The sequence below is a fragment of the Panthera tigris genome, chromosome B1 (genome assembly GCF_018350195.1).
Source record: "Panthera tigris isolate Pti1 chromosome B1, P.tigris_Pti1_mat1.1, whole genome shotgun sequence".
Taxonomy (NCBI): domain Eukaryota; kingdom Metazoa; phylum Chordata; class Mammalia; order Carnivora; family Felidae; genus Panthera; species Panthera tigris.
Genome location: NC_056663.1, coordinates 104,508,047 through 104,535,801, shown reverse-complemented (window position 1 = coordinate 104,535,801; position 27,755 = coordinate 104,508,047). Strand labels below are relative to the sequence as shown.

The following is a 27,755-nucleotide window of genomic DNA, read 5'->3' as shown; positions in this document are numbered from 1 at the left end:
GCCAATTAAGACACATTAGTTCCTATGACCTGGGTAAAATTTATGGCAATAATGAAAAAAACATGCTAAAGTTTTTAAATTCTATGACTAATTTTTTCATTTATATCACTTTCATTGTTATGAAAGTATTGTTATGTATTTCATTGTTATGAAAGTTATTTTAATTGAAGTAGCAGAAAAGGTATAAAATGTCTAAGTTCATTTATTTATTTTAAGAGAGAGAGAGAACGAACAGAAGAGAGGCAGAGGATCCAAAAAAAGCTCTGTGCTGATAGCAGAGAGCCTGATGTGGGGCTCGAACTCAGGAACCGTGAGATCATGACCTGAGCCAGAGTCAGGTGCTCAATCGACTAAGCCACCCAGGTGCCCCTAGAACATTTTTTAAAAGTCCATCTTCTCCCCAGCTTTTCTTGGCTGGCCCACCCAGTTCCTCTAAGGAGTTCACTGTCAACCCATCTAGATACTCCCTCACTTCTATCCATCTAGTCTCTGCTCATACAAGTGTTGTAATTGTATACCACAGTACTTAAAAGCATGAGTCCTGGTTCCTATCTGCATGGATAAGAGTCCCAACCATTTTATTAGCCGAGTGATACTGGGAAAATTACTTAACTTCTCTAAACCTCAGTTACCTAATATGCAACATAGAAAAAATAGTAACTATATAAAATATTGTTGAGAGAATTCAATGACCCAGTACATGGCGTTAATCATAACTAACTATATATAATTGCCTTGCTAAGATTACTCATCGAGAAAAATCAGGCTCATTAACAAAACAAAGTCAAATACTGAGAAAAATAAAGTAACCATATTTATTTCTAATTCATTAGCCAATTATAATGGCTTAATTTTAGATTTATAATTTCATTAATCGCATACTTACAAAACCTTCTGTAAGTAGCAATAAAAAGAAAAAGTTCCTAGGGCATTAATGCCTTACATCCCTATAAAATGTTATGTTTTTACCAAAATCTTATTGTGCCCACACAAGTGTATCATATAGAATTGATAAATGACAATGACATATGACATTTTTATTACGATAGAAAACAGTTTGAGAAAGGCTGGCCTGGAGAACCCATTGTTCAAAATTTAACCCCAACGTCCATTCCTCTGACAGATGTGTTAATATCACCCTCAACAGAGTTGGCTGTCTCTACCTCCATGTCCTCCCTCTACTTTGCAGATAAGACTTAATAACACCATATCACAATTTATGTGTCTATTTTCTATAAGTCACAGGCTCATGAGAAAGAAAGGACCTTAATTTTTCTACAGCGAGTTTCTCCAAGCCCTACAGGGTCTAGAGTTTTCACTCTATAGGTGCTCCATAAATTTTAGAAGGAATGGAAGAAATGCTGTGATGCATCAACTGGAAATCAAATTTAGATATACATGAAGATACGTTAAAGATAAATTTCCCAATTAGTGATATATTTGAAGCATAACCATTAAAGGCCACTTCCTTCCCATTTTTTGCCTAATACTACTTATTTAGTTTTCTGGTAGAAGTAATAAGAAACTCAGAAAACTATTGTTTGACCAAGTTAAAAGACAATGCCAGAAATTCACACATAATTGAGTTATGAGTGTCAAATTTTGAGAAGAGATGCAGATTTTGAAACACTGTGGAAAAAAGACACTAGAGAACAAGATGCTGTGATCACAGAAACATGTGCAACATTAAAAAGTGTATCAAACCCTGCAGTTGAATAGTTCAGGGACTTTTGAGAAAGTGTGTATAAGAATTTTCCAAATCTTCCCTCTTTATCTTTGTGACAAATCAGCACATGTTTTTTGTTAATTTTTGTCTACTTTCTGTGCTTCAAGAAGTTTATTACAGCTAATTATATATGGATTTTACTTGGCATCTATCTAGTAGAAAATAAAGCTCTAATTCAAATGGGGGAGGCCAGTTCTAAAATGTCTTCACTTGGACACATAAAAACGCCTACATTTGGATGTTCTTTCAGTTTCTACTCCCTGTGCACAGAGGGTGAGACTCTCACCTCTGGCCTCTTGTGCATAATACCCTGAGCAATTCAGCTGAACACCCACAGCCCTGGGCTTTCCAAAATTATTCTCTGCTCTCCCCCCACCTTTTGAGGAATACAAGCAATAAATATCATGTCTTGTGTTACAGAGTTACATCTCTTCTAGCACACTGTAAGCAACTTAGAAGTAGAAACAGTAGTCCTGACATGCCTCACAAAACATTTAATAAATCTTTCTTGATTGAAAGAACAAGTAAATAAATGATGAGGTCTCCTTAATATTTAGATAATACCCTGCAAATTGTCAAAAATGTTAGCTCTTTGCCTAATACTGACTTCAGGCAAGTATTTTAGTGCCCTTGTATACAAGGTACCCAAATTTAAGTCTGACTGCTTGTTGCCATAGAGGACCTAAAAAGATGATGAGATAGTATCACTGTCAGAGGTAGATAATCACACATACACCAGGTACACGTGTGCGCACACACACGCATACACATTTTGACCTTATTTTGAAAAATTTGTCCTCATCCAAACCTATAAAGCTGCTACAAGGCAGAAAACACAAACTGCAGACACACTCCAATTATATTACAGCAGTTTCTGCTCTTGTACAATGAATTATAATGACCCAGAATCTTTCTGGCAGATGCAGGGGAAACTTTTTCATTAATCTTTTTTTTTTTTTTTTATCAACTATTATTTATAGAAAAGTTTTGAGGAAACAGGGGCACCTAGGTGGCTCAGTCAGTTAAGTGAAGGACTCTTGATTTTGGCTCAGGTCATAATCTCACAGTCGTGGGATTGAGCCCCACGTCAGGCTCCACGTTGCATGGACCTGCTTAAGATTCATTCTCCCTCTCTCTCTCTGCCACTCCCACGCTCTCTCTCTCTCTTTCTCAAAAAAAGTGTTGCAGAAACAGATTAAAGATACATATACAATGGAATCATCAAAGCAAATGTAAAGAACTAGAAATCAGGAAGGTAGTCATGGAAAGAAAAGAATTAAATTTAGAAAATTTACCCTAAGTATCATTGGTATCTTTTTTGGTAGTTGAGGCTAGAAGAAACATTAAGAGTTAGAATGCTTATAAAATCTGACTCTAGGAAACCAGCCAGTGAATCTTTCTACATGTAAGAAATTGATTCATATGCAATAATATCTTCATTTAATGTTCTACACAAGGAAGAAACTGTCTTCTTAGTGTTTGCTCTTAATTTAACCATTAATGAAAAGCTTAGGGCAAGATGTTAAATCATGGTTAAGTGAAAGCATTCCTAGTACAAAAGTAACATACAAAGTTGTACGGGGCAGGTATGGGTCAGGCAATTTGCTGGTGAGTTAACATGATGCGAGGATGTTCTCAGAGACTGCAGAAGGAATAATTCCTTGTGCTGGTAGTCCTCAAATATGGATGATCAGTAGAACAAATTGAGGAGTTAATGAATTAGAATCTCTAGGAGTGGGGCCAGAAATCTGCATTTTAAAAATGTAGCCGCCCTTTAACACATGACTCTGTGACTCCTTAGTTGAGGAGTTACTGTGTCCCTTACCCTTGCACAGAGCGGAGCACCATTCTGCTCTGCATGAAGACATGTGTTGGTGGAACAAGGTCTGCTCTGCCAGCAGGCACACGACAGCAACTGCCACCAACATGATGTCCAACAGTGTCACTTTATAGGCAGTTCCCTATCTTTTTAATAAGACAATTCTTTACCTTTTATAAAGATAGTTCTTCTACTTTGTAAGAAGAACGCTACTTACTAACTTTGATATTTGTGAAGTTATTCTGAGTTGCTACATTTAGATATGAATTCTTCTCATTTTTAAACTTCAGTGTAAAAGTATACGTTACTCTAACAAAAGAATTGCAAATACAACAAAAAATAACATGCAAAAGATACAAAAATCCACCGGATGAAAGGAACTGGCCTCTGCTGCATGAGCACTGAGACTGCTGACTGCTCCAGCTGTGGTGAACAAGCAGTCTCAAAGAACATTACAGTTATTACCAACACAGTGGGTTTGCAGTAATGCATCATAAGGAACATCACATTTTGGACACATGGAATGCATGTAGGCAAGTTTGCTTTACCTATATTTTTCTTTCAAAGCTGCCTCTAGACCTCTTGTGTACTGCCAGTGTGAACCCATTGTTACAAGACAGTATTATTCCCTTTCAGAAAAAAAGGGGGTTGAGCTGGGATTCTGAACTTCGGTGCTCTAGAAGACATGCCCATATTCTCCTTTCCACTCTACTGTCTTAACTGATACACTGGCTTATGGATATCCATTCATCTTTCCTCTCAGGCACTAGCACATGAATACAATTCATGTATTTGAATAACTGACTGGGTGGCTCAGTCAGTTAAGCATCCAACTTCAGCTCAGGTCATGATCTCACAGCTCGTGAGTTCAAGCCCTGCGTAGGGCTCTGTGCTGACAGCTCAGAGCCTGGAGCCTGCTTCCAATTCTGTCTCCCTCTCTCTCTGCCCCTCCCCTGCTTGCGCTCTTTCTCTCAAAAATAAACGCTAAAAAAAAATTAAAAAATAAAAATAGATCATATAAAGTTCATATAAAAGCCAAAGGGAGGAGCTAAACTGGAAATACTGACAAAATCAGTTACTCAGATGATAACAGTTCTGGAATGTAAACGCTGGGAGCAATCCATGATTTTGGCCATTTTCCTCCTGAGATTTGTAGGGAAGTTTGGAACGCGCCTCTAGCAAACTACATGCTCTAATGAAGGCTGTAATTTCTTTCATAGATGAAACTTCCTGTGTGTGTGTGTGTGTGTGTGTGTGTGTGTGTGTGTGTGTGTGTGTGTGTGTCTGGTTTTAAAAATGTATTTATTAGCAATTAAAAAAGACTTCTCACCTTTAGCGCTTCCATGCCAGCCTGGATGACAGGAGCAAAGACAGTCTCATTCTCATTAGAGTCTGCAAACATCTCTGGAATCTGGTCCAATAAACTGTAATAAGTGAATGAGTAAAAGGTTTTAAGTGTTAAGCATATTTGTAATAAACTTCAAGAAATAAGGCATTAACATTTCAAGTCTGAACACATATGGTTTTATTTTATGCGGAACACCTATGGGTGACCTTCACAGGTCATCCCTAAGGGAATGATATCTTGATATGTTCTGGAACCAAAATTTATGACTTATTTGTAACATTTACAAAAGCACACTCTTTGTAAATATTTTTTCACTATTTACATATTTGACCTCTTTGACCATTAATTCTTGGAACAGTAGCTATATCTTTAGCTATTACCATCATCATTGAATAGACTCATCAATATGCAGAAAATATTTCCTTTGCATAACTTTTTTAGCAAAGAGAAGGGACTGGTTGAGTGTATAAAAAAAAAAAAAAAAAACTCTTCCTTCTAGATACTGGTGTACATTTAAAATAGAACTAACATAAACGACAGAGTTTTACAATCCATACATTAAAACTCCCTTGCTAATGCCAAAACAACATGTGATTGAATCAAAATAATTCAGAACAGATACCTGATTTTTATCTAAATTATAAAATACTTGATATTTACTTGTGAATCACAGATTGGGATTCTTGATAGTTGACAAGGAAACCATCCAACAGAGGAACAAAGACCTCTCCAACATCAGTCACCACCATCATCTGAGGCTGGGCCAAATTACTCTTTACATTAAAGAAATGCAGCACTTTGTTATATGTGATAAAACCAACTCGGATTGCAGAAGTTTCTTCTTGCTCTTCCCTATGAGAAAAACACAGTGTTTGAAGTTCTTTCATATATTTATGAGACATGTTTCTATCCGAAATTCAGTAAGTATACCTTCTATAAAATAAATGGAAGACATGTTTAAAGTTTTGCCCTTAATGAATGTTTACCGTATATAAACAATACTGAGTCACAGTAGGGGGTGGGGGATATTACAAAAATAAGTAAGCTGATAAAGGAAAAAATTCTCAAAATTCTAGGCAAAAAAAAAAAAAATCAAACAGATATGAAAATACATTTCTTTAAAATATTTATTTCTTTAATATATGTATGCTCAATCCATAGCAATTACAAGATGTGCTTTTTTTTTTTTTTAATAAACAAGCTAGGCTTATTACATTCTTTATAAACAAAGTTCTCTCAGAAGTCACAACAAGGTCAGAAGAACAAATGGAACATCTGAAGCAAGAGAAAGGCACATTCAGATTACAAACAGGATAGCTATTTTTATCAAGAAAGGACTTGCTCCTTCTGTGTGATTCTTTTCTTATAGATTCTAGAGAATCGCAATAGAAATTGGACTAGATTTTGAGAGCTATATGCCATATAAACATATAATGTAAATATATTTAAAAAGTCACATATATGAATTCATGATATAATTCTAATTAAGTAAACATTTGTGATGTCATGGCAAGACAATAAAAGTAATAAAAACTCTAAAACTGTATTCATTTTGAGAGAGGGAGACAGTGCACGTGCAAGCACGGGGGTGGGGGGGGCGTGGGGGGGTAGGGGGAGAGCAAATCCCAAGCAGGTTCAGTGCTGTCACCGCAGAGCCCAATGCTGCTCCATCTCAGGAACTGTGATGTCATGACCTGAGCTGAAATCAATAGTCAGTCGCTTAACAGACTGAGTCACCCAGGCACCCCAAAAAGTAAATTTTTTAAAGAAATTCAAGATAAGGCCTTAATCTTCCTGAAAAGAGTATAAGGCATGAATGTTTATTTAAGTCTACACTTGAATTGAGTGGTCTAAACTCTCTTTAATGTTTACCCAGGTTTCTCTTTGTCTCCCTTCCCCTCCCCCTTCCAACAACACTTCCTGATTTTCATTGGTGTATACAGCAGTGCTCAATGACATGACGGCCACAAAAGATACATGCCGTTTTCTTCGATCCTTAGATATCAGTAAAACTTATTTTGCTTAGGGACAATTTTTTTTTAAAAAAGAACCTAGTATGCTCAGCTCCTAAACTTTGTACATAGCATAGTTACTCGAGTATGAGAGAAAGGAAAATAAAGTACATGGATGAAAGTATCTGAAGTTCAAATTGTTGATCCCACTGCAGACTTCCCAATTTCAGCAGAGTACATGATGACAAACTATTGACTTTAAACTCTTTATTTCTTCTCTACTTCCTTTGCTAATTGAAGGTATTTGTTCTTCATTGTGGCCTTCATGAATGGGTGGGCAGTTTAAACAGATCCTCATAATCCGTTCCAAAAGTACTTGGTAAATGTTTATATTGTGGACTCTTAGAACATTTTCAGAAATAGTACCTAATCCTTTGTAACTGCACATACACAGACTTACACACACACACACACACACACACACACACACACACACACCCTTGAATATCCTAAACTGGATGATTTCATGCAACTAACCATTATATGATACTGTATTCATGTTCTCCCTGCCCCCCTATTCATTAGAATTTTACTCTTTAAGACCAAGCACAGATACTCTTCCTCTCTCAAACCTCCCCTGATGCTACCAACCAGAAGTTATTTCCTCTTCTAAATTTCTACAAATCATTCTCACTGGGTTCTTAGTATATAGTACCTGTTAGTTAACATAGCATGAATCCTTGACTATAAATCAATAAAGTCTCAAAGTTTATGCTCCCTGCTCCTGAAGGGTCTAGTATAACGCAAAGAATTAGAGGTTTGCTCAGGATGATTATCGTGAAGGTGAAATGCTGTATTTATTTAGGATGGCAAGTTAGAGCCCAGATTGATAAACTGATTGTATGCATCTTTTCCCAACTCCTGTTTAGTGATGTCGCCTTGCTAGTTTAAAATCAGCATGGCTGGACATATTTTACACCACAGGAATGAGCAAACATTATAGTAAAGGCTTTATTTATTTGAGATCCAGTTTACCAGAGCACCACTGGTTAAGCTCCCATTTCCGAGTAAACCTTTTATTACATAAGGTGATAAATGTCCGGCAAATCCCAAGGGCATTTATTCTCTTTTAATAGTTAAGTTAGAGTCAATTAAGGCAAAAGACACAAAAGAAAAATTACAGAGAAGAGTCTGGATTGCTATTTCCCATTGGATTTGAACATTTTCAAGTGATGGGAAAGGAGTATCCTGGGATTCACAGGGTTCACTTAAAATCTAAATTAACATTTTTAAAAACATCCAATCAGAACATTTCACATTATTGCAAAATATTATAACATGTTTTCATGGGAACATATTTGTTTCAATTTGTTTGAGAAACAAAGAACTATCTTAAAATTTTCTTTTCAGCAGTATAACTGCCTTGTTAAATCATGACCAGAAGAAAATGAAATCTCAGCCTCTCCTTCATATTAATTCTATGCAAATTTTATAAAGGTATATAAGGGATATCACAGAAAACAACATGTGTTTCTTCTTCTGTTTTTCAATTACCACTCCCCTCAACACTTGTCCTTATTATTTTAATGGAATGAATCCGACAGAGCAAAACTGAAGATGTTAGTAACTGGATGAACTAGAATATTCCAAAGTCAAGCATTTTGAACATTTTTGCTACAGGAGCATTAAAAACAACAAGAAAAAACCCGATTGCTTGATCTGAACAACAGATAAGATATTTCAAATCTTTTCTTTCCTATTTCAGAGAAGTCAGACAGAAATGACATCTGGCAAAATCAAAGATGTAAATTCAAAGTTTAATAGTAAAGAATGGGGCCTTTACTTTTCAAAAGATCAGCTAAGAGATGAACATACCTTAGACAATAATCAAGACTTATACTGTGCTTTAAAAACACTATTTGGCATATTACCTGGTTCAAAGAAGTAAATCAAACTGATGGCTATCTTACAATAAAAAGTATAAAATTATGTATCTACAGATCCCAAAATAAACTTTGGGGAAGAAAAAAAGCAACCAGATTTGTTTTAAAATCGTTTTATTGTTTTCTCCTATCTTTTTGCTGAAGCCACAATCTGCTCTCCAATGAGATATAAGTCATAATGACATCTCAGGAAGGAGTGTGATTTCATTAACTCATATCAATAGGTTATACACTTCATATCAGCACTGTGTTGAAAAGTAGCTAGGGGTTGGCAAGGTAACCATGAGAATAGCATAGTCTAATTTAACCAGTTTGAGAGAAGGGAAAGAGAGAGACACCATTTCCAGAAATGATAGTTTTCTTTCATATGAATCAAGCTCCAACTTCAGATTTAGAATTAAAACAGCCCTGTGAGAGAAGTCTATTATAAAGTAAGTCCTATTCAGCAGAAAGTCCACAGTTCTCAAGTATCCGGGAGAATGAAGTAACAGAAACTAGAGTCACAAAGTGTCAGCAGGCATCACATGCCTTTCTTATGCCCCATCTTCAACTTGCTCCCAGCTCATTCTTCATTTTAGAATTCAGTTTGAAATCACCTCAATGTTTTTTAAACATCCCCAACTGCTTTTCCAAACCATCCTTGAGAATATTATGACTTTAGCTTCACAGATACAAACAAAACTACTCCTGGGAGGTCCAGAGTTCATTCATCTGAGCCTCACATGCACCAGTGCAGCAGCCACATGTGGAATGAATATAGAGGAATGGACACCCAAGGACTCAGGGAGCCCTAAGGGCTATGGATAGCCCATCCCTCAAAGCATCCCTTTTCAGAACAGAGATCATTCAGGAGATACGGAGGGGGGGAAGATGCTGAGACTGGTATAGACACTAGGTTTCAGATGATATTTCTTAGACTCTTTTATTTTCTTAAGCATGTCTCCTCTCATAAAGGAAGACTTTCTCCACTCCCAGGTCTCCTTACTGGATGGCAGCTCCCATCTTAAATAACTAGTTTGTATATTATGAAAAATAGCCATGTTTGCTGAAATACCTTTCCACCTTTCCTTTTGTGTACTGCTCCCTGTTGTGGCAAGGAAAGTGATCTACCTTATGCTTTAAGTCATAGGACCTAGAGGCAGTAAAGTGACAAAGAGGTTTGACGGTGTATAATACAGGAAAAAAGGAAATTTGCCTAAAAAGCTACCACGTCTGCCATACGACAATGGTACAGTTTCCTGGCACCCCTTAGAACTCTACCTACCACATGTCACAACTAGCAGTTTCCACTGAAAAACCAGCCCCTTTGAAAGTGGACAGCAGACTTCCAAAGTCTTTCCCAGCACACTGCTGGGATTCTCCTTATAATTAAAATGTACTCAGAATGTTGTTTACCATAGCATTAATTTTTATCAGTTTGTTTCTTTTGCTTTGCACAAAAGATAACTCTGACTTTTTAAGGACTCAACGAGCTGGTGGCTGTTTAATTTAGAAATACTTACCCAATGTCCTCATTAGCAAAAGATATCCACGGGGCATTCAGCACTTGCTTTCTGGCCAATAAATTAATTCAGTAATATTGTGCAAATTAGAAAAATAATGGCAGTTCCCTTACTTTGGAAGTTTTTCCAGCACAGTCTTCAGTTCTTCACATATGAGCTTCACAAGTCCATTCTTGATGTTACTATATGAAACATCAATCATGAAGATAAAGGCTGGTGGGTTGGGAGGCTTATTTTTCTATAGGAAAGCAAACAAATCACATAAATGTAATTAAAAAGTATATACATTGCATAATCAAATTAAAACACTCAAACCCTTGAAGATATCATCAAACTTTTCATTTAATATTTTAGGATATAACATCTGGGGAATTAAATCATTTTTTAGAACACAGTCTCTGATGCTATAAAAAAGATAAAAGCTGTTTGTTTTCCAGGGTACGACCTGCGACACTCTATTGAATTTGGCAGGATTATGATATCTAACAGTGAAGCTTCATTTTTGTAGCACCCTGAAGACTTTCTCACTACAATTACCCAAGGGTGAGTACAGTCTAGTGACCAGCCTTGCTTACAACCCTCTCCTTCTAAGAAGAGGTGTGTCTGGAAACTTGACAAATTGTGCCCCAAAGAATACATACAATAATTGGTATTTGTCTTGAAACTAGTAGAATTTCATTAACTGGATCATGCCATTTTCAAATCTCTTCCTTTGTAAGCTCTCTCAGTTTTAAGGATATGAAATTGTATACTAAAATATAATTGTATACTTTAAAATTGTACTATATTACCAAATATTTACCTATTCTTTACATATTTATGTTAAAAATAGAATATTGGGCCTTTTCTCTATCTGTTTCAAACAATCACTACAACATAAAGCAGCTGCTATATAAATGTTTGATAGTTGTTGGTCCCTTTACTGGCTGGTGTTCAAAGAGCTCTTAGGAAGCGATTATTCAGTTAGGTCTTACAAAATATTTAGAAAACAGCCTCAGGCAAATTTAGTGACTAAAAAAAAAAAAGAGTTAAGGTTAATTCAATTTTTAACTTTATGATAAATGACAAAAAATGTTCCAAAGTAAAATTCTTTTAACTATTATAATTATAAAATTAGATGATGATGTCTCCAATTCATCTACTGGTTCATTCTCTAGCCACTACAAGCTTAGAGGTAACAGCCTTCTAATAAAAGTCTACCATTTGAAATAAGAAAAGAAGTGCAGGACTTAAAAATCATCAACATAGAAGCTTCATTGTTTTGCCACATTCAAAATCAGGCCAACAAAGAAATGAAAGAACTCTACTGCTGTCTATCTGAGCAACTTTTTTGCAAATCATTCCTGATTCCCACCTAATCTAACTTATAACACAGAGTTACATTAATTTAAATCAAATAAAAATCACTCTCATTTCCATTAATTAAACCAAAGCCCCTTTGTGACCAACCCAAATGTGTGTTACCATTCTGTGATCTCTTAAGTTCAGCATTACTAGTCCCCCCTGAACAGTTTCCATAAATCTATGGAGTCCTTCACTGCAACTTGTTTTCTACGTATGTGAAACTAATTCATCATTCCTCTAAATGATATTCTCTTCCAACATCTCTATCAATAACATCACTATACATCAATTCAAAGGCTTAAAAACATAAAATTAGATTTAACTATTCCTTTTCTTTCAACCACTGAGTCCCATTGACTATTCTTTCAAAATGCTTCTTTTACATGTTTTACCCAGTCCTTACTCTTAACCATTCAGAAGCTTGTCATCTCATGCCTAGAAAACTCTAATGACTTCATTATTGGTTGTCTTTTTAATCAATTACTCCTTTTAATCCAGCTCGCTTTGTACAGTCAAGCCTAACAGGTATGAACTTTATAAAACCCTGGTTTTCCATGATACTTTACCAAAACCGCTCTGTTAAGGGTCACAGACCTCTTGACTGCAAACGAATGACTTTAAGTAAAATCCAGCTCTCATCCCTAACTCTCTTTTATCTATCCAATTTTAGGCATCACGGACCATTTTCACTTTTTTAGCTATCACAGCGCTGTGGTGTCATTTCCTCTCCCACTTTTCTGACTGCTTTTTCATTTTCTTATCTTCCTCAAATGATATCTTCTCTTTTGTTACCACCTGCTTTATCACAGAAATCTCTGTGCACCTCTTTTAACTAGCACCTCTATATAGGCAACTCCTCAAATTCTTTCTTATCATGGTCTCCTTTCTGAGCTCCAGACCAGCACTCCATTTAACTATAGCACACCTCCACACAAAGATCCTGTCAGCATCTTCATTCAGAATTTTGTAAGTAAGACAACATTTATCCCATCATATTCTTTACAGAAAGCATGATCCTCAAAAGTAATCTGTGTTTCAAATCTCATTTTCTCTGTGGAATTGTCCACCTTCCTTACCATCCGTAACCAGTTAACTGTGAAGCTTTTCTGGTTCCAGTACCCAAATTTAGACCCTCATTTACTGTTTTTAAAATTATTTCTCTTTTTTATAGGAAGCTTTTTAAAAGATCTTATGTATGTATGTATGTATGTATGTATCTTTGAGAGAGATAAGAGTGAGCACGCGCATGTGAGCTCAAGTGAGTGGGGAAGGAGCAGAGGGGGAGGGGGAGAGAGGGAGAGGGAGAGGGAGAGGGAGAGGGAGAGGGAGAGAGAGAGAGAGAGAGAGAGAGAGAGAGAGAGAGAGAGAGAGAGAGATCTTGAGCAGGCTCCACCTCTAGCATGGACCCTGACTTAGGACTCAATCTCACCACCATGGGATCCTGACCTGAGCCAAAATCAAGAGTCAGATGCTCAACTGACTGAGCCGCCCTGGTGCCCCCCAGTTGGATTCTTTTTGTGGTAAAATATACATAAAATTTGCCACCTTTACTATTTTTAAGTGTACAGTTCAGTGGTATTAAGTACATTCACACTGCTGTGCAACCTTCACCACCATCCATCCCCAGAACTTTTTTATGTTGTAAGACTGAAACTCTATGATCATTAAACAATGACTTACATTCCCTGGTCTCTCCAGACCCTGGCAACCACCATTCTACACTTCTACATTCTTGTCTCTATGAATCTGACTACTCTAGGTGCTTCATATAAGTAACAAGTAAAATCATAGTATTTGTCTTTCATGTGACTGGCTTATTTCATTTAGCATAATGTCCTTAAAAGTTCATCCATGTTTTTAGCATGTGTCTACATTTCTTTCCTTTTAAGGCTGAATAATATTCCACATATGTATATACCACATTTTGTTTATCCATTTATCCGTGTATAGACTCATGGACTCCTACTCCTTTTGGCTATTATGAATAATGCCACTATGAACATGGGTGTGGAAATATCTCTTTGAGACTCTGTTTTCAATTATTTTGGGTATATTCTATTTTTAACTTTTTGAGGAACTGCTATACTCCTTTTATTTTCTCCTGCATGGACCACTGCATTAATTTTCCAATATCCTTCTGTCTCCAATCTCTTTCCTCTCATTATACAAACTGCTGTCAGAATAAATGGTCCAAAAGACAATACAGATCACAGTACCACTGCCTCTGAGGACAGGATGTTTACTGAGTCCTCAGAGTCAAGCACAGAGCATGGCACAGAAGAGTGCTCAATACTGCCAAATGAATGAATAAATGTATGGATGAAAGGATTAAGGAAACAACTTCCTCTTTACCTTTAAGGATCCTCATGACTTACTGAATTAACATAAATTTCTCTATGGCCTGGCATTTAAGACTCCCTATAATACCCATTTAACCAACATGTATAAAAACCAGAAGATCACAGCTATGATGCCAAACCCAGTGGAATATAAAAAGTTAGTCTGTATCTCAAAACAACTTCCCAGCTTTACTTCCCATTATTTCTCAATACACATTCCTTCAACTAATTTAAGTGTTTGCCATTTTCAAAACATTTCCTATCCAGAAGTCACAGTCTAATGGGTCTGGGCCAAGAATTTGGCCAGAAAAGTATTTTATTTGGCATAGTGTTTTAAAAAATATTTGAATATGAATGTGTTTTGGGGGAAAGGGAACATACTCTCCAATTATCCTAGTCCCCATACTAACTCCACGTCACTCATTTACAATACCGGCCTTGCCCCTGAAGAAAGTGGAGTAAATGGCAAGTCCTCTGCTTCTACTGACTATTTAGTTTTCTCTTTCATTTCCACATGTCCAGACTCTGCTCCTGGTATAACCAGCTCCAATATCACTTATCCCTGATCCTCCAAATCATACATTATCGCTTGTCTGTTTTGTTATGGCACTGTAATTATTTGACTCTTACAGCATTTATCATATTTGGATTTATATCATAATTATACACTTACCAGGTCTATATATGGGAAATATCTTGAAATCAGGTTCATTATCTTGCTAGCTTTGGTATCCCTCATAGCACATAACCAAGTGTTTTGGACATGTTAGGTATTCGTTAAATGTCACAATGAATTAAAATTAAGTGGAGGGGTACCTGGACGGCTCACTCCATTAAGCATCCAACTCTTGATGATTTAGGCTCAGGTCATGATCTTGCAGCTCATGAGTTTGGGCTCCATGCTGATAGCATGCTATCAGCCTGCTTGGGATTCTCTCTCTCCCTCTTTCTCTACCCCTCTCCCTCCTTCCCTCCCCTCCCCCTTTCTCATTCTCTCTCAAAATAAATAAACAAATTTTTAAAAATAAAATAAAATAATAAAATTAGGTGGAGAGATGATATCTTTATTTAGAAAAGAAAAAGGCTGGCTTGGAATGGGGTTTTATATTTCAGGTACACTTTGTATGTAGATATATTCTGTAAAATTTTACATGAAAAACTTAAGCAACAGAGCTGGGATCTTTTCTTCCAGGGGAGCACCATGGTGATTTTCTAAATAATTGCTTACAGATCCACCCTATACTGATAAAGAATAAGGACATGCCAACACAGTTTTCAGTCTGTCTCCAGCACTTTCTATGTGTGTGATTTGAGTATGGCACGTAAGAGCTCTAGGCCTCAGGTTCCCCATGTAATGGTGGTACTTGCCACATGGGGTCACTTGAGAACTAAACGAAACAACACATAAAAAGCACTTAGCACAAAGCATCACAAATAGTAAATATTCAATCAATGCTAATTTTATTATATAAAATTGGTATCAAGATAAAATGAAATTAATACGGAAAAAATGTAATTTTGTAATTCTCCTTTAAGTTTGTAGTTAAAAATTAGATGGCAAAATTAAATAAAACCTTTTTCATTGTCCAAATCCCTAAAGCAACTAATTATTATACATTATTTACATTTTTAATTATAATTAAATTTGAAGATACTTACACCTTCTTTTATTTTAAACCTTATTTGGAATAATAAAAGGTAAATTAAGCTTACAAAAAAATTCTTCAAAATGTATATAGATATTTTTTATTTGGTTCCTTGCCTGCTGGGTGAAATTTCCCATCAATTAGACATCTGGAACGTTTCCAGATAACAGAGTTTGAAGATACTGAGACTTTTGTTCCCAGAAATAGATTTGACTCTCTGCCTGAGTTTCTACTAAAAAAGCATAAAATCAAGATAATATAGCCTTTTTGGCAGAGAACTAGTAACTGAGAGCATAGTTATTTTTATACCATGGTTGCAAAGATCAATCAATAAATTTTCCATATCACTAGTTATAATGGTTTTATTACATTTAATTAGAATGCAAGTATTTATGATCTACTTAATCATTCACCTTCAGTCAATAGCAGTAAAGAACAACAGTAGTTGGTACTTTAGGATTTTTTTGGTCTGTTATAAAGCATGTATACCAATAATGTTCTTGTGTTTCTCAAAATATGTTCAAAGGTTACATTTTGAATTAATAAAGTATTAACTCTTCTTTAATAACTCGTTATAGGTAATGTAGTGAAAAAATCATACAAAAAACTAAAATACATGCAAAGTTATATGAACTGAAAAACCTGTAAATCCAATCAGTTCAAAACACTTCTATTTAGGAAAAATGTTCTTTGCAACTTATACTCAATATGTGGACTAGGCGTGTAGTAAACACCTGATAGAATCCTGTGGGTCGGAGGCTGTTTTCTGAGAACTGGGCATCAGTAGACATTGATATTTGGAAGGGAAGTAAGAAAAAAAGTCAGGATGACTCTTTCTTCAGGTCTACCTACATACGGTACTTCGGATATAAGCCAAAATCTGAACTGATTGATACCCAAGAAAATATTTCCAAATCACTGAAGAATTTTAAAGGCCTGCAAGTTACCCATAATGATGTCACTTTCACTGTGACATTGGAAAAGGGAAATAGCCAGTCCTAGGAATAGTAACAGACCTGCAAATTCATTCATTCGTTCATTCACTCCACATAATCTGATCAACTGTCTTTCCTGCACTAGACACTGTGGTAGATGCCATAAAGACAAGATTCTTGTCACCAAGGATATTGAAATCTATGAAGAGGGAAAACATTTAAGAAGATTTAAATTTCATGGAGATAACTGCAAAAACAAACATATGAACCAAATTCTATGGGAAGAAAAAAAATAGAAGACTTAGTAAATAACTACCATAGTGAAATCAAATAAAGTTGTACATGTGCACACATGCACACACACTCACATAAAATAAAATTTCAGCTGGGTATTACACAAAGAGTAGGAGTTTGCTACGTGGAGTATATATAGATGTAATAGGAGTATGCAAAGATAGTCTGGTCAAAACAATCTTGTCTAAAAGCATGGGGATGTAAAAAGGAGTGATGAGTTCAGAGTACGTGGTGAGTGTTTTATACAACTGAAGAGATAGCTGAGGTGGGAGTATGGAGTCCAACAGTTAATGTTTTCTTATAAGGAAAGCTAAATTTTTGAATTTAATTTTTTAGATTAAGGACGTGAGGAGGAGTCTCATGCATACATCATAAAGGAAAGAAACCAGAAGCCAGAATCCCAGGCTCTCAGATAGTCCAAGGAAGATTCTAAGAGCCTTAAATCATTGTGGTGACAACTAGCGTGCAGAAAGGCAGTAAAGAAACCTGTCATTGTCCTATTGGCCATATTGATTGAGCTTCTGTCCTGAAAGGGAGAATTTTCTGAGAGTATTGACAAAACAAAAAAAGCAGAGGCACTATATGGAACTGTTGCTTTAAGAACCCAGATTACATTATCTGATAGGGATATAACAATTAAATTCCTGTTTTCTATTTCTGACACCACTTTTTAGTTTTTAAAAATAATCACTGCACTGAGCAGTTTGGCAATTTAATCATGTCAACAGCCTAGAAGCCTTGATCTGCGTCTGAGGCATTTCTACATCCCCATGACACCACCAAAATCTTTGGTTGTGAATCAAGAGTCAGTTCTTTACATATGAAAGTTATTCACTTGAATTTGACATCAACATATAAACACTTGAAGTCCTGGGAACACTTACTCTGCAGTAATCCAAAGTAGCAACATATTCATAAGATCCTAGAGATAGTTCCGGCTTCTCATAGTGGTCCAGTCTTCTCCCGATGTGGTCCAGATGTTGGAAATAGAATGGTGGAACTAATAAAAACAAAATAAGAGAGGAAATCTTTTGTTTTCATAACACAGACAACTTAATAAGTTCTTAAAATTTATTATGGGAGGAAAAGAATTAGTTGAGGAAAAAAGAGTATTTTAAAGCTAGAATGTAGTATATTCTAAATATCCACTATTTAAAAAGCATATGTTGGAAAGTACAAAGGTTTTCTAAAAAATCCTCTTGCAAGTTACTGATGACACATAACATTTATGATCTGGACCACTGTGAAGAAACAGGGGGTGTTTTTTAGTTGTCACAAAGAAAATTTAACTACCCCTATTTAATTACCTCTTTTAAAAGGAATTCTGGCTTTTCTAACTATTTAAATTTTCAATACACCTAACAGAAATATACATTGGCTATTTGGACTGTACTATTAACTACAATATTTATTATCCTTTAATTAATAGACGTCTTCAGCCATGGAAAGTTTGCATGGTAATCTTTTAATGTTTGGGCTTCAGAGTAGAGAGGATTACTGTATTAGGGAAAGACTATACCACTAAGACCTCAGCTGAGGAACTCTTAATTTGATTCAAATGTCTAAGAAGGTTAGTTCTGGCAAAGACCTGGAAGTCATCCAACAGCACAGGAACACTTATGAGTCACACACTGAACACTTGGACAAATATGGCCTGGTATCTCTGTGAAAACAAACTCCTGTTGCCTTGAGATTAATAGGGCTGGCTATTAAACCACTGACAATAGAAGTATTTAGAATAACCAGCAATACTCTGGCTTTAAGCGTTTCATAAAGAACAACATTTTCATTTGCAAAACCACAGAAGTAATATGTTTTCTGTTAAAATGAACAACTCAGTCTACTTTATTTTTAGTTGTGAACTAACACTTACAAGACTATTTTCACAGTTTGGACTTAAAAATAATCACCAAGATTTTTCTATTTTCTTACTATATCGTGGCCATTTCTTTTAAACAAGTTTTATAACATTCTTATGTACATATGGATCTCTGAATTTGGAAAATTCAATGTTTTGAAAAGATGAGGGAAGTGGGAAACTAACAGTCTCAGCTGAGATAAGTAAACTATGAGGGCCTAATCCTGCTATTTTGTTACTTTTAGTTGAGGTAGATGATGTTGGCTATTTACGATTATGTTGTGATAAATTCTACATAGTGTAACCTATAGTTAAGTTTCATTCACACATCTACATGTAACGCATGAAATTTTTCCTTTTAAAATGAATTTCACATTCATTAGCATTTAATATTATCTGTTGTGTTTATAAGACAAAATTCAAGTCACACTGTAAATTATGCACTACAGTTGTCTCCTGCATGCCTTTTGACCCCACATGCTTCCCACTGTGTAATCTCTGGACACTTTGAAGGGAAATAGAGTGAAACCATGTGATCAAGCTTGCCGGGTTCTTTCTAACTTCCATAAACCTCTGTCTTCTTTAGACCTAAATGAAGAATGCAGGTGTCAGTGTAAATCTATGGGAGTCTGGCTCCTCTTAGGGACAAATGTTTGAGCCTAGTATGAATAACCCTATAGGAAAATGAACATAGCAGCCTCCTAGGAGCGAATACCCAAGGAAAGAGAATTCATTACGGGGAGGTACAAGAATTCTGAGTGGTTTTTCTACCAGAAAGTGGCTGTGCTCTGAGCTGACACTTTGGGTGTGAGGCCAGGGTGTTACACCAAACTGAGGATCTTGGATCTAGAAGCCACATAGATTTCTGATCACCTTTCTAAGAAAGTTGAGGGCTTGGATAAAGACACAGAGGTGTGGGTGATTTTGGTGGAGGCATTTATACAAATGCTGCAGGAGAGGTCTCTGCCTTCTCATCACTCTTCCCCAAAAAACTAAAGTATAGGGAAATGAATTGTCACAGGGCTCCTGAAATCCAGGTCCCAACATTAAGTAGTAGCCAATGACTTGGTTGCAGATTTCATCCAAGATAAAACAAGGAATAAATTCTTCCCTAGAAAGAGAAGTAAGGGTGGAGAACCAAAAGAATCTGGCCTCACAGGGAGACCCAACTTGCACTGAGTGGATGCCACAGTTATAGCAAGGAGAGAGACATCCCAAGAGGATGGCAGTTTTTGAGATGAGGCTAGAAACCAATGCTTCCACTCCATAGCAAGGCATTTTTAAGAACTGACCAAAGGTTTTGTGAGACTCACAATGCCACTTTCTAGCCCTGTAAGTAGGACAAAACCATGGGCTGTAATAAGGGGGCAGGGAAACAAGGAGCTCTCCCACCAGAAAACACTCACGGAGCTGAGGTGCCATGAATGCAATGACCTAGGCAGAAAGTTGTGCCTTAGCTCACTCATCAGTAGGGAGTAGCCAGCAGCCACAGGACACATGGCTCCTGGGCAGATAGGGTACTATACATTCTTCAGATTTAATGATCTGCAGGGAAGCATGTCTACAAAGACAAGGAACAAAGGAAAACATGTAGAAAGTTCATGCTCTCATAATCATTACATGGTTCTAGAAAAACTCTAGAAACGTAAATGAATGTGGGAATGTTTCAGGCTGAGTATGTGCTTTACTTAACACAAAAAAACTAAAAAAAAAATAGACACATTATGAATATAATAAATGCTAAGTTGCTTTTACCAAGTTTGTGGGTTTTTTTCCCCAACATCAGTTAGTTCATACTGGAATGAAACTGAAAATACAAAGAATCTGGAAAAGCCCTTCATAATAATGTTTTTTTTTTCCTTGTTAAACAATGCAACATTCATACTGAAGGGGAGAAAAAAATCTATACACATATTAAAGCCCTTAGTTATACCAGAGTTTTCCTAAATACTGATGAGCTCACATTCAGGAATAATTCAGAGGAATAAAGAGAAAAAAATCTCTCCAACTTATCGTCCATAAACACAGATAAAATAAAAGTTCTTTATAATTTCCATGGAAGGAAACCAATCAGAACGTGCTCTATGCCCCTCCCAGACTCATATAAGTGCATTCATTTGCACCTGCAGTTTCCCACATAAAGTTTCTGTGTTTCTCATTTTTATAAGAAACATTTCAGAAGTGGGTAAGTCCTTTTATTTCCTAATCCCCTTCCACAAAGGCTCAGTTAGAGGCAAAATAAAATTTTACCTCTCATGCTTATAGATGATAAAACTGAGAGACTTTTTCTTTCACAATGCCTCTGAGTTATTCTTGAATGTGAGCTCACCAGTAATTAGGAAAAGCTCAGGTGTAATTAAAAGCTTTAATATATATATTTTCCCCTAAACTAAGAAGTATAATATATTTCAATTAATGAAGAGCTTTTACTAAGAGCATTTATTGGCATCACTTACCATCATTCACACAGTTGCAAAATCCACACTGATACCTCCTTCCTCCTTCAATGAACTGCATAAAGGGGCACATGTAGGCTTTGCACCTGTTGCATCTGACTGGTCCATTCTCTCCATGATTTACCAAGTAAAGGGGAGTCTAGAAGAAGTGAAATGAAGAGACAGGTGGGTATAGGACATCAAGGTACTTCAGAATGCTATGCAATAACTGTAATTCGAAAAGTCTTCCAAGGGATTCATTAAGGAACTCTTAACTCTTAGTGTTTGCCAGGAAGGTAAAGATGCCTCTCTTGATACCTTCTGAATTCAAGGCCATACCCAAACAAAAATTAATTTGTATTTTTATCTCACTAATAAGGACACATGTATGTTTGTGTATTTATGTATATGTGTGTATATATATTTATCTGTAAGTGTGTGAAGACAGAGAAAAAATACAATGATGGCAATAATATTTAATAAAGCATATGTTAAAAATGTCCTGGACACCTTGTATCACATATTTTGCAAGGTTTGTTCATTGATTATAAATAAGGCAGCGAATTGGGTCTGATTTTAAAAGCATTCGTTTGTATACAGGTCTAGTTTGTCTAGATAGTTCCATCAAAGAATACAAAATGTTTCTTCAAAAATGCAACTATCTGAATAAATATGCAATAATATTCACTTATTTAGGCAAGGACGCTGATTCTGCCTTTTCTGCTTCTTTATCCCATGACAAAATTACTTTCAGTGTCATTGGTCATGCGTTGCCAGAACTGAAAAAATAAATATTTCCACTGCTCTTCCTATAAACATGCATAAAAACCATTACACAGCTTGAACGTGGAAAAACTCAGCATTAGAGTCTGCCTTGTTTTTCAGCCCTTCTGGCTTTCAGAATAAAACCACAAAGATTCTTCTTGTTTTTATAAATCTCCTTTAAAGATAACATTTCTAGAAAAGCTTGAAAATTACAGGGTTTGGCATGTTAACTATGTTTTTCTTTAAAGAAAAAGATGTAGCAGACTGCTTTTTAATGGAGACCTGAGGAGGAGGAAGAAGGTGGCGGATGAGGCTGGGTCATAAGGCCATTTTCTACTCAACTTACAAAACTGAGATTTATTGTTTGTCCCTGTCCAGATGTTCAGTGTGAAAACTAATCTGCTGAGGTTTGAGAAATGAGTTGTGAGGTTTCATAGCAGAAAACAATAACACAACACATAGCAGAAAACAATAACAACAACCACAGGTTTAGTATAATACATGAAAGAATCAGGGAAAGGATAAAAAAAAAAAAAATTCAGGATCACTTCCCATTACCTCTGCATTGGCCTCTGCCCCTCCTCTTGCCTCAAGGAAGCCAGAAAATGGATTGGATTTTCTTATATGGGGTCTCTTCTGATCCACACCATGGGCATAGCTCTCGTGCCCCACTGGTAGGATTGTGACAAGGATTAAATGATGGATACATGTGCAGTACAGAGCATTGTGCCTGGCACAAAATTGTTGGACAAAAGGTAACTGGTGTTGTCGTATCTATACAGAACAACCTTTCCTCTGTCAAAATCACTCAGTTCAGAAGAGACTGTGTTTAATGAGAGAATTATAGTTTGATAAGTTTAAGATAGGTTTGAGTTTCTAAAGGCATTTGTTTATATAAACATGTTAGTTAGCTAACTTGTTACTGTAAACTGCCACTGTTAAAATGATCTAGAAGAGAGGGAACCTACCTTCCAGGATATTCTGATACAGGCTAATGGCTAAAGTTGAGAGCCATGGAAGATTTTAAAAACCCTCCCCAGGAATTTGACTTAAATGCATACATATTCAAATATTGACACATACAATACTTTTTAATATACACTGTGTTTGAGAGGCAAAACTGACAAATGTTTGTCCTCTTTAGCTGGCAATGATAACTAATCTGAGGGAACAAAAGGAAAGCAAGCAGAAAGATACAGGACCCAACCAGAAATTGTCAGGACAGTGAATGGAGGATTAGAATAAGAAGTGAAAGATAACAAAATGCAATAACAACATAGCTATTTCTGGATCAAAACTATCAAGCATGATTTTGTTGCTGTTCTTCTCTACAGCTGCAACCTCTGAGATCAGAAGATGTTTTCAAGAATTAAACCAGGGAGAAAGTCTGCAATTTGCCTGCACTCCAGCCAACTTTACTTCTCTCATCCTTTTATTTTGAGAGTTCAAAGACTATAATCAATTCCCTGAGAGACTTTAGAAATATGATGCCATTATTTGCCAGACAAAGCAGAGGTAACAAGAGGAAAATTAACCATATTTTTACTGATATGATTTACCCAAAGACAGGCCCAGCCTAAAATTACTGTGAAACTGTCGGCAGCTAACACCTTAGCATTCCAGTCCTGGCAGATTCAAACTTGCAGAACCAAAAAGTAATGTCTAGTAATAAACTGGAGTCGAGTAGTGACTGTATCTAGGCTGTTAAATACATTTACATTTTTTTTTTCTATTTTCACTCTTTGGAAACTGGATGATGGATAGGTAAGTAAGGTCTTCAGACAATTGAGGTGACAGTAAAGAATGTTAAAAGCTTTTTAACTGTTTACATTTTCATTGGGGGCAACAGAACAAAGTTTCTAAGTTACACTGCCTTGTTTCATCTCTCTCAGGCCATGTTGAAAACTATCAGAGATTTTCTTTGCTCTCTCCAGATGTCCGCTTATCTGTTGTACAGTAGTCTGTGTGAGTTCATAAATAGCTAATCTCACTTTTCTTCTCAGTTCAACTTTAGTGTATATGGCTTTAAAAAAAAAATCTAATTAGTTTCCCAAAAAATCTCTAAGTGTTTTTTCCTTATCAAGAACATTATATCATATTTACTTTAAACTTATTTCCAGATTTTATAATTTTGTTTATAAATGGGCTTTAATCTTTTGGCTTCTAGTATATTTCTGCCTGTTCTTTCTTTTCTGTTCTCCTCTTTAATAGAAAAAGTATTGTTGGTTCTGATCCTGTGTGGCATGAACTTACACAACATGAAAGTGATGGGGAAGCTGAGTTAGGAAGAGGAAGAATAACATTTGAATCTTTTGCTTGTAGTTTTGGATTACCAGGGCTATGCCAAATATTTTACTGATACTAATTTTAATTAGGATGCTTTAATTGAATAAAATGTCTCTCTTTTTTTTTTTGTGCATGTATAATACCATGCTCAATTCTGGGCCACAAAAAAGTATATAACTCACTGAGAAATAAGGTTGAGTGTTAAAATGATGTGACTTAAAAGCAAAGCAAACAAAAAACCTTGGGGTTATTTTTCCAAGTAAAAGGAATAGATAATAAGATGTATCAATCAATAACTCCTTGGTACTACTACTACAATTTAAAATGTTTTCTCATATTAATATATTATCAGTTTTCCCAATATTCCTGTCATTCTCTCAGGTAACTGTAACATTTGTACAGTAGGGGCTGGGTATATGATGTGTCTTGGTGGGGTAGTCAGTCGATCAGGATAGAAAATACACGAAACAAACAAGCATGTAAATATGCAATTAAAAGAGCAAAGTAGGATTAGAATAGTTGAGAAATAGTCATTAGTAAGAATTGTCTTTAGCTTAAAAAGCAATGTTAAACTATTTGAATCGCATCCCCAAAGAAAAATACTCAAGAAAAATGAAGTACAATGTAGAAAGATCCCACATGAAGAATTCTTATAATTTGTAGCCTATGTCCTTTGTTTTGGTATCTCTATAACTAAGAAAAGTCTGAATACACAAGTCCTGCTGTGTAGTCTCTCTTTTAGGCAAGTAATGAATACCAGAAAGCACCTAAATATTAAAAGCTTATAACCAAACCTGGAAAGCTAAGGAAAATATGAAGGTGTTTTTATAGCACAGATCCAGTAGATGGCACTGTGCAACTAAAAATTAAAACAAAACTACATAATTTACCCGGTAGGTAATAAAATACTCAAGATAATTATGCTACATTCATTTAATGTAGCTCTAATAACATTAAACTTCTGTCAGCTATTACTGTCACAAAATTAAGAAACTTATACTTCTCTTGAAAGAAAAATTAATGGTTAAAAATATTGAGGGAAACAAAATTAAACAACATGAAACACAGGTTACTTTAAATATAAATTATATAGAAATTATAGAATCTGCCTAAATTACTGAAGATAATAGTCCAGAAAAATTTACGTTACGTTTCTAATCCCCTGCCAACTTTTCCTTGACTCCATGTGGGGAAACAGGCAGCCCCAAAGCACTGCGAGCAACCTGAAGACAGCCCAGCCCGGGAAGAGAAGGGCATGAGGAAGCTGATGCTCCTGCTGCCAGCGTCTACCTCCTGCTTGCCACATTAGCATTCCAAGCACAAAATAACAAAGCAAAGTCAGAGAAGCTTGCATCACGGTGCTCAGGAGCACACTGTGATGAAGAAATTATTTTCTAAAGCAAACATCTATTTCCTGCTGGAACATCAAACCATAGGCAGTGATGTGCGTGAAGGGAGGGGTAGGGCAGAGAGGCCAAATCGGAGATTTCAGGAACACCCTGCTGTAGGAAGGTTACACTTGCCCATATCCAGGATATGGCTGGGCAAAAACTGTCTCACATTGCCCCACTACCTGCCTCCTTATTTTTCAGCACCAGAGTTCTAAATAAGAGTCCTAGAAGTTCTAATCACACACACACAAATTCTGTAACAACCTACCCTCCCTCTGTCTTTTAATACTTGTTTACTAATTGTGAAAAAATACATATTTTCCCATTTTCAACATACATTTCTCTTTCCTTTTTTCTCCCTTTATTTCCTTCAGTAGAAGTATCAAAAGAGGGGCGCCTGGGTGGAGCTATTGATTAAGCATCTGACTCTTGATCTCAGCTCAGGTCATGATCTCACAATTCGTGAGTTTGAGCCCTTCATCAGGCTCTGTGCTGATGGTACAGAGCCTGCTTGGGATTCTGTCTCACTTCTCTGCCCCTCTCCCACTTGTTCTATCCCCTCTCTCTCTCTCTCAAAATAAATAAATAAGCTTAAAAACATTTTTTAAAGTATCAAAGAAAGTAATCAGTCTCCTTCCTGGACTATACCGTTGTCTTCACATGACCGATAGTCTACTTTACTCAGTGCCTGAAAGAAATACCTTAACAGAGAACAGAAGAGAACAGAAAAGAAAGAGCAGGCAGAAATATACTAGAAGCTAAAAGATTAAAGCCCATTTATAAACAAAATTATAAAATCTGGTAATGGGAGATAATTTTTTTTGCTTATAGTGGGCCCTAAATCAGATCAAAAGTTTTATTTTTTTTAAGTGTATTTATTCTGAGAGAGAGAGAGATGGTGAGCAAGAGAGGGGCAGAGAGAAAGAGAGAGAGAGAGAGACAGAGAAACAGAGAGATTGAGAGACAGAGAATCCTAAACAGGCTCTGCACTGTCAGTGCAGAGTCTAATGCGGGGCTCACATTCATGAGCCATGAGATCCAGACCCAAGCTGAAACCAAGAGTCAGACGCTTAACCACTTAACCTACTGAGCCATCCAGGCGCCCCTCAGATCAAAAGTTTTAAAGTAAGATAACCTGCTGAAATGTAACACAGTCCTCCAGCTTGATAAAGGGTCGTATTTAACATCAATTATATTCCCCAGTAAACCACTATAAATAGATATCTCTAGCAGCAATAGTTTCATACTATCAAATGTATTTTGGCATGTAGCTACTTCTTGGGATTGGAGTACTGCTTATTTTTTGGATCTATATCAAGAAGAGGTCAGCTGATAACTTAGATTAATCAGGGGGATGTAAGGAGAAGCATGGAAATGGTATGTGAAAAGATAATCCAGAACCTGTGATGAACAACTACCCTTGAAAAATGTTAAACATTCAGACTATCAGACATGCTGGAAGACGAGCAGGGTTAGATTCCAGAGGATTATGCCCAGAAGCTAAAATGAAAAGAGAACCTGTATCAAGTGCACTTAGTAAAGACATTTCCATAGGACAGAGAAATAGGAAGCAGCTTGTACGTGTTTTCTATTTCTAGCCTTGCCATATAGGATATTCAGTCAGCTTACATGGAAAGAAAGGGTACAGAGCAATAGGTACTTACTGTACACATATTTCCTAAACAGCAGTACTGTTTTGTTTGACTTTTTTAAAATAACAAATATAGCATGAAAGAATATTTTCTGAATGCCTTTTAAAAATGTTATGCATCTTCTGAAAAGAAACAGAGCCTGATAATAAAAACATTCAGTGCACTGTACTAATTCTAAACATACACTTTCTTTTTTTTTTTAGAGAAGTATGTTTTATTTATCATACACACAATGCACCATAAGAAAGCACGCAGATTATAATTGTCTCTGATTTCAGTCCAGGGTTGTCAAACTGTATTTTGGAATGAAGCAATCTTAACATCTCTTGGGAGTCATAAAACTTCTTCTCATTTTGTGAAAATCTTTATCCACCTTTTTGCCCAAAAGTTATTGCCTATACACAAATGTAGCCAAACTCTATTACACCACACAATGAGATGTTAAAAATGCCATGACGATGTTCCATATTTACTTTCATAGATTTCCTATATCAGCATTTTTATTTATTTTTTTAATATG

The 27,755-nt window shown here is 36.1% G+C and overlaps 1 protein-coding gene across 7 annotated transcripts in view; it reads right to left on the bottom strand.

Annotated features, from left to right (window-relative positions):
* The window catches only part of SEC24D (SEC24 homolog D, COPII coat complex component), a 108,082-nt gene that overhangs the window by 23,365 nt on the left and 56,962 nt on the right, over positions 1-27,755 (bottom strand). For all 7 annotated transcript variants that reach the window (XM_042983994.1, XM_042983991.1, XM_042983990.1 and 4 more), the window contains exons 9-13: positions 21,163-21,301; positions 17,733-17,848; positions 10,404-10,528; positions 5,554-5,745; positions 4,876-4,969 (exon numbers count right to left, since the gene is read on the bottom strand). In XM_042983994.1, coding sequence (XP_042839928.1) covers positions 4,876-4,969; positions 5,554-5,745; positions 10,404-10,528; positions 17,733-17,848; positions 21,163-21,301 — 666 coding nt within the window. The remainder of the gene's footprint in view (positions 1-4,875; positions 4,970-5,553; positions 5,746-10,403; positions 10,529-17,732; positions 17,849-21,162; positions 21,302-27,755) is intronic.